This window comes from Triticum urartu, chromosome 4A (genome assembly GCF_056163025.1).
Source record: "Triticum urartu cultivar PI428250 chromosome 4A, HENAU_Tu73, whole genome shotgun sequence".
Taxonomy (NCBI): domain Eukaryota; kingdom Viridiplantae; phylum Streptophyta; class Magnoliopsida; order Poales; family Poaceae; genus Triticum; species Triticum urartu.
In genome coordinates this window covers 349685722-349693199 of record NC_141876.1, presented here as the reverse complement: position 1 = coordinate 349693199, position 7478 = coordinate 349685722, and the positions used below count along the sequence as shown (strand labels likewise).

Below are 7478 nucleotides of genomic sequence, written 5' to 3'. Positions count from 1 at the left end.
CCATGATGGATTTCTGATGACGTTCCCGCAAACCGTCATAGAAACCGTCACTAATTACCAAAGGGCGAATGGGCCTCAAAATGACAACTCGTTTACTACGAACATCGAGGGACCATCACAGATTGATCAACCGGGCCTAGTCGGGCCTAGCCTCTTTTTCTTTATGTACCATTTGGACTGTCATGGATGGCTCTTGTGTTTCGTGTAGTAGTATGTCTTTTTGTTTGACCCACGTGTTAATCGGATGCAATCAGCATTACACATACATAAAAATAGAGAGCGAAACTGAGAGCGCGCGACGGCGCGAGGAGGAAGATTTCAATTCTCCAAAGTGAGGGGTCAAAAATTTGGAGCCAGCCCATTTAACTACAGAGTCCACATCCACACTAGCCTAACCCTAAATATCCTTCTCCGATCTCCTCCCGTCCCCAACTATTAGCCGCCGCCGCTCCACCTATCGTCCCCGCGCTTCTCCATGTCGTTGCCGGCGGCGCCAGCGCTGAACCACCCCGCATCGGAGCCCTGCCCTACTACCCCACGCCATGCCCCTCCCCATTCAGACCACCCCCTTGAGCTACGACGGCCCGGTCCTACCCCTGAGCCGTGGCGGCAGTGGCGGCGGCTGGACAAAGTGCCGGATTTGGAAGTCCCTGAGGTCACCGGCTGCGGGAGTGCTGGATTTGGAAGTCCCTTAGGTTGCCGGCGGCGGGAACGGATCCATCTCCATCCGGCGACGAGCGAAGGCGAGTTACAGGAGGTGGCTACAGTGCCCTGGATCCAGAGTAGATGGACGGCCCTTGTGGCCGGGTCCAATTGTCCGCCAGCCACGCCGACGTTAGTCCCCTCATCATCGCGGCCGTCTTCTCCATCCATGGCGCGCGTCTCCTCAAGGCAATGCTGTGGAGGTAATATTTCACCGAAGGTAATATTGTGACGTAGTGTAGCTAGTAAAATAAAGTTCATTCAGAGTTTGCTTTTAAAACATCTGATTTAGAGGCTAAAGCAGAGGAGAAATAGCTAAGTCAGCTAGCTTAGACAAACAGAGGAGAATCCTTTGTGTTTCATATTCTTAGAGCAAGTCAGCTGAAACTCTGAAAACTTAGGGTGGACATTGGCGAGTGCATTCTTATTTGTTCTTTTCCTGATAGTTTTTTGTAACAAAATAATACTAATCTGGAAACAACCAAACAGTACACTTAAGGGATACATTTTCCATAGCCCACTGATTCATCTACCCGATCTATACATATAAACCAGACATTTTTTGTGACTGCATACGTCTATACTCAATAGTAATATTTTCCCCATCCTCGTTGATTTGTAAAGGGAGAGCACATAAATATTTTGCAGAGGCGCACTATGCATCTGATAAATAAGCAAAATTATGATTTTAAAAAGGCAATGTAAAAATATCCTCTAGAGAAAATGTTAGTGTATAGCTATGGCGTGTTTTAGTTTGTACTGATAATCTGTTACCACGTCTAAAATTGCCTCATAGACATTCTTTTGTTTTTACTGATATGTATTGTTATCGTATAAAAAGGGATCTTTTGTTGTTGTTGAAAGCAAGGTATTACTAACTGACAAGTTCCATCGATTGTGTGTCTCCTCAAGACAATGTTCATAAAGTCGCTGCTTCTGCCAACTTCTGCCTTGCCGCTGCATGGAGTCGCCTCGCCGCCGCCATAGCCGCCCATCGTCACTTTCCAGCAAGGTAACTTATTCCCAACCCATGCTCTCGTGCTGTTGCTTGTCGTGGTCGACCTGTCTGCTGGGCGCTTTCTTGCTATTACCATAATACATGTGTGCTTGCTGCTGCCATACTACTTGTGTGCTTGCTGCTGCTGTACTACGTGTGTGCTTGCTGGGTGCTTTGTTGCGTGCTTGTGTGATTGATTTTCTTCCTTTTGCAGGTGCACACACGCACCCAACATCCATCCATCCCTAGGGGAGATCAGCATGTGAACAACCATGGCCATTTCTCTTGGCCAGCACAAGCAGTGCCATCGGCAGTCAAGACAAGCAGCCAACAACTGGAGAAAGTCCTGAATCTGGTTAAGAGTTTTCTTGTTGGTACATTTTTTTGACTTATATTTGTTGTTTAAGGTTCAATAACACTGAAATAACACATGTGTGCGTAAAAGATATGTCTGCAGAAGAAGACAAGCTGTGTGGTAGTTCACGTTTTTGACTTATAAACAGTACATCTCCCACCTGATCGATGCCGATGCCACAGTCCTCGAGCAGAACAGGGTGAGCTTCATACCGTTCCATTCTTGATGTGAATTATTCAGGCTGTAGATTTTGAGCTGTTCAAGATGTGGACTGTTGTGTGGCTCCAGTAAAATTATAACTGTACAGATATTTTTGTGTGCATAAAATCTGCATTGTACAATCTCCCTGATGTTATGCATTTTATTGATACTCCACTGGAGTTGCTATCTCTTGGTGTTCATGGGTTCTGAGTCTGACAGTACAGATTTTGAATTTTTCATGTAATAACAAGTAATACGCTTAGTACTCCACAATTAAACTATTAGTGCGGGAGGTCTCTTAGTGAAACTGTATCATATTCTGTGTTAATATTTTGCATGCCATTTGAAGTTCACTTGGCAAGCAAGTATTGTTTAGTACTGTATTTGTTGGTGCTTTGAGATGAAATTGCAGCATAAACATCGAGTTAGATGAAAAATCCTTCGGTGCTGATTCCGATTTAAACATTGAGTTAATATATTCTGTACAAGCCTATGTTTATGCCCAATTTGTGTTAATTATCTTGAAGTTAGTCTATCACTTCTTTACTAACATTCTTGTTTGTTAAGGAATGGTGTGGTACAGTGTCTAATTTTCAGCTGATCGCTTGTATAGAAAATTTTAATCCAGAAAAACCAAGTACTTGTATAGGCACGCACAGCTTCCTCTCACTAAAAAAACTAAGTGCTTGTCTCTCTCGCTTTTGTTCACATTTCTTTTAGAGTACAGAAATGTTTGATCCAGATAAACTAAATACATGTACAGGCACACAACTTCCTCTCACATAAAAAACTAAGTGCTTGTCTCTCTCACTTTTGTTCACATTTCTTTTAGAGTACAAAAATGTTTATCCAGATAAACTACATACCTGTACAGGCACACAACTTCCTCTCACAAAAAAAACTAAGTACTTGTCTGTATCATGTTTGTTTGCATTCTTCTTTGAGAAATCTCATGTTTGTTTGCTAGGAGAGAAAATAGACAGCTCCCAGTCTGGTTATCCCCACACACTTACTGTTTGTTCGGTCCAGAACCAATGGCTGAACCAACTGCTGCACTTTTAGTTCTGTGATGTGTGTTTGTTACTTGTCACTTGTAGGCTAACTTGATTATACTTTCATTTGACACACTTTTCTTTGGAGTAGTTATGCTTGTTTTCACGTGTGTTGCCCACATTTACGTGGTACCTTAGTATAGTAGTGGTGTGCCCACAGGTGATTGCTTGGAAAATCAACTAATATTACTATTTGGATTCATTTGGGAGCTTGCTTTTATAACATATTATAATTTTGAATGTGTTTTGATTCTACACAGGTTTGGTAGTTAATCCATGTTACTGGAGATTGAAGTTTTTTAGCAGGAATTACTTGGCTTCGGATAGCTGCCTTCAATCGTTGCTGTCGTTGGAGATTAAAATATGTTAGCAGTGCATTTTCTTTTAAGTCATGTAACTCACTCTTTAAAAAAACTTATAGTGCTTTCTAGATATGCTCGTGATGTTTTGATATTAGCTTTGCTTTTTCAAATCAGATTAGATTGTTGGAAATCTGTATTGTCATGTAAACTATTGCTATTTTTGAAGGAATGTAGTTTGGTTGTCTTGTTGTAAATTGTGTTGTATCGAGAAAATAGGCTGTACAAAAAATGGGGCTAATGGGTTGGACTAAACAAACAGGGAAGGACAAAGATAAACAGCTAATCGGTTGGATTGTACACCAAAATTATTGGGCAAATCCCTAATTGGGCTAGTTACAACATGGGCCATGTTCATCTCCACGTCAGATCCACGTAGACGGCTTGTTTGGTCCACTGTTGCATTCACGTCATGTAAATTGGTGATGGTTTGTTCCGTCACAACCTAGTTTGGGCTTGGCGGGCCTGGTGTAGATCCATGATGGACAAGAGCCGTCATGGCAGGTAGGAGGTAAAATTATGACGCAATATACATGAGGGATTTCAATTTCGTCATGGATTTGGACGCATGACATATTTTGGCTGATCTATGACGAACAAGGACTATCATGTATTAACAAGTTTCTTGTAGTGGTTGATCTATACGAACTATTTACAATGAGACAGAGCAACAGAAATGGGCAGCCAAATCAAGGTGTGTGCAATATACATCATACAGTTCACTTCGATGAACCGTTTGCGATGATTGAGGTGAACTCAAACGATTCGGCATAACAAGATGTGTGTGATACCCGGCAAACAGGTCAGTAATCAGAATTGTGTGCGATCATTATAGACATCCCATACGGTCTTTTTTTGTGAATTGTGTGCTTGTCAGGGCACACAGTTCAACAAACCAACCTGCGGGCGATAATGTAGAAGATCTCTATCGAATACATATTACTAACCGTCTGCGATGAGATTGACAGGATAAACAGAGATATATACAATATGCTTAATTTAGTCCTTCTTCTTCTTGTTGTTGTTGCATGGCCCCGTGACATCGTCTTGGCAAGGACACTTCCTACCGCTAACCATTGGCTTTTCATCGCCTCCGCCGTCATCATCGTCGTTGTAGTCGTCGTCGTCCTGCTCCTCGTTCGACCATTCCTCCTCATCATCATCGTCATCCTCTTCTTCATTCTTCGATGGCTCCTCGTTCATCTGGTTTTCGTCTGACGACTCCGGAGGCGGCATCCCTTCCATGAACCGGATATAATCGAGGTCTGGGCTTGACGCCGGACTCATGGAAGACGAGCGGGATGATTCCGATGTTGACTTATCATCGGGCGCCAGACTGCTGGCCGAACGGTTGTCCTTGCTGTCGCTCGACATGGCTGTAGAGTGTGTGCCAGTGTGTAGCGCGGCCTGCCAGGGATGATGAAGATGGTGGACACTTAAGCACGCAGGGTATGCAGAGAAGAGGAACTGCCAATTGAAGCAGGGGGGTTTGCATGGGGGGGGATTTAAGTGGGGATTGACGTATTATCTAACCGCTGATATAATCAACCACAATTATTTGTACCCGATCACTCCAAATTCCCGGGGTTGCGCAAGACTCCTATTGGCTATTTGGCTGATTTCCTTTTTCAGGACAAAAAGAAGGAACGAGTTTTGGGATTATGCACCGGTACCGGTACGAATGGAGTAGGATAGTTGGTAAGCAATACATTGAGCTCTTCCTATTGATAAAGCCAGTAATAATCATACTAGAAAGGAAAAGAAAAGAAGGCAAAGAAAAATATCTGCACGAATCTTCGCTTAACAGGAATGGCATAGGACCTAGATGTGCGTTACTTAGAGCACATCTAGATGTGCTTTAGCAATACTGTCAAGCAAAACCCCTAACCATCATTGCAAACAGCGCATAGAATATGGCTAATGCGACAACCACAACTACACATGCTAGTTCCTTCTTGTCTCTTGCTTTCATCTGTTGCCTGTGATTGATTCTTTCTTGCTTCATCGTAGCGATTGTCCATTCCAGATCAACCAGTTTCTTCTTCAGCTTTACGTTATCTTCTGCAAGCTTGGTGATAACACTCCGAGCCCTGGCATGCCATTCTTCATCTAGCCAGTTAACAACGGCACAAGCTCATATCCCTGCCAATGTTAAATAGTATTCTGGATGAGCGGTGGCGTTAACTCAAGTAAAATGATGAACTTAATTAGCACTAACCTCTAAGGGGCAACTGAGAAACCGTCTGCCAATGTCGAATCCCTCCATGCATACATGTCGAGCGGGAGTGTGCCCGTGCACACAACTCAACTTTTGGTACTTCTCAGTGGCGCAAAACTCGGAGTCAAACTCGTGTTGCGGGAGTGTGGAGTCAAGCTCCGGATCCGGTGGCAGATTGCTTTCCTTGGGGGGGGGGGTCATTCAGGACGGATTCAGCAAGAAGCTATACTTTGGACATGCTAAAAAAGATCGAGATAGATTGGAACCTGACAGGACGATTCAGGTCCGTAGTACACCTGCCTTTTGATGACCTTAGGCAAGTGCTCGGCGGCGACCGCCGTCGTGGCGGCGATACGAGCAGGAGCAGCCACACCGAAACCATCAGCACCACTCGTCCGCATTCCCCCAATGTCAGCGCCATGCGAGGGAATTTGGAGGCTATGTAGGGATTTGGGGGAAATGCGGAAACTGTGGTGATAAGCTAACGGTCGGGAACTACTAATGGCACTATATATATGTTGTATACGACACACTATTTGTACATGTCGTTTGCGTTAGGTATTACAACGTCACACATGATTTCCGCACCAAACCGTGTGAGAAGACAACATAGGTTAGACACGGTTGCCGTTACATAACCGTATGTGATGTACTACCCTGTCCATATAATTGAGTTACGGTAAGATACCATGTACACAGCCGCTCCGCGGATATCCGTACAAAAAACAGCCGCTCTGCATATAGAGATGGCGGCCTAGGCAGCGGCTACCGGAGAAGAAGTCAATCCTCGGTCGGTGGGCGGTGGCGGTGTCATAGGAGGTCAATCCTCGGTCCGCGACGGGAGATAGGAGGAGCTCAACCATCGAGGTTGGCGGCGGCGTGATTCGAGCACATCCATCACGGTCGATGGTGGGATAGTGGAGGTCGAACTTCAGGCGGCATCCGCACTAAGCTTTGCTCCTCGACCCTGCTGTCTCGGCGTGCCGCCGCATCGCGCTTGTCTGTCTGCTGGGTGGAGGTCGCCGCGTGGCTAATTAATTAAGGTATTCTTTTAGTGAGTGGCTAAATTAAGGTATTCAATTCCTAAGTGTAGTGTTGTAACTACTACTCTGCCTGTAAATTGACTGGCCATTAATTTTTGTCATTGCATGTCTGGATAACAACATGGAGCGCCCTCAGTAATTATTAAAATAAAACCTTGTGATTTATGCACGCATCTCTGGGCAGTAGTTAATCCATGTATTAATGTTGTTGTTTTGTTTTTAATTACCATTCGTGTGCTGCAGATGGAACGATCTCGATGGTCGAAGAATAGGAAAACCGCAGATTTTATCAGTGGCGTGACAGAGTTCGTGAATTCGGATGAAAGTACAAAGAGGAGAATTGGTGATGCGGATTACATCCTGTGTCCATGTACTAATTGTGCCAATACAAAGTCACATGAAGTTGGAGATGTCCAGATGCACTTAGTCTCTAAGGGATTCATGGATGGATATACACATTGGACCAGACACGGTGAAGAGGAGGTCATGGATGAAGATACCGAGGGCAGCGAGATGCCAAACCCCGATCAGTGTCACATGGATGTTGAATC

The 7478-nt window shown here is 44.4% G+C and overlaps 1 protein-coding gene across 3 annotated transcripts; it reads left to right on the top strand.

Annotated features, from left to right (window-relative positions):
• Positions 1-362: 362 nt before the first annotated feature.
• Positions 363-3863, top strand: LOC125551540 (uncharacterized). Of its 3 annotated transcripts, XR_015601088.1 has the most exons (5): positions 363-905; positions 1615-1714; positions 1914-2054; positions 2145-2253; positions 3568-3863. XR_015601088.1 is itself a non-coding variant. In XM_048714796.2 (3 exons), the coding sequence occupies exons 1-3, from the start codon at positions 476-478 to the stop codon at positions 1963-1965; spliced, it is 582 nt and encodes a 193-aa protein (XP_048570753.2). In that variant the 5' UTR covers positions 363-475; the 3' UTR covers positions 1966-3863. The 3 variants fall into 3 exon arrangements, 1 of the variants encoding a protein (XP_048570753.2); XR_007302774.2 differs by having other exon boundaries at positions 1914-2253; XM_048714796.2 differs by having other exon boundaries at positions 1914-3863.
• The last annotated feature ends 3615 nt before the right edge of the window (positions 3864-7478 follow it).

Bases quoted from the DNA above. Each gene is read 5' to 3' on its own strand.
- LOC125551540 (XM_048714796.2), top strand. From the start codon at position 476: ATGTCGTTGCCGGCGGCGCCAGCGCTGAACCACCCCGCATCGGAGCCC. The intron at 906-1,614 runs GTAATATTTCAC...TGTCTCCTCAAG, and splicing joins CTCAAGGCAATGCTGTGGAG to ACAATGTTCATAAAGTCGCT. The intron at 1,715-1,913 runs GTAACTTATTCC...TTCCTTTTGCAG, and splicing joins CATCGTCACTTTCCAGCAAG to GTGCACACACGCACCCAACA.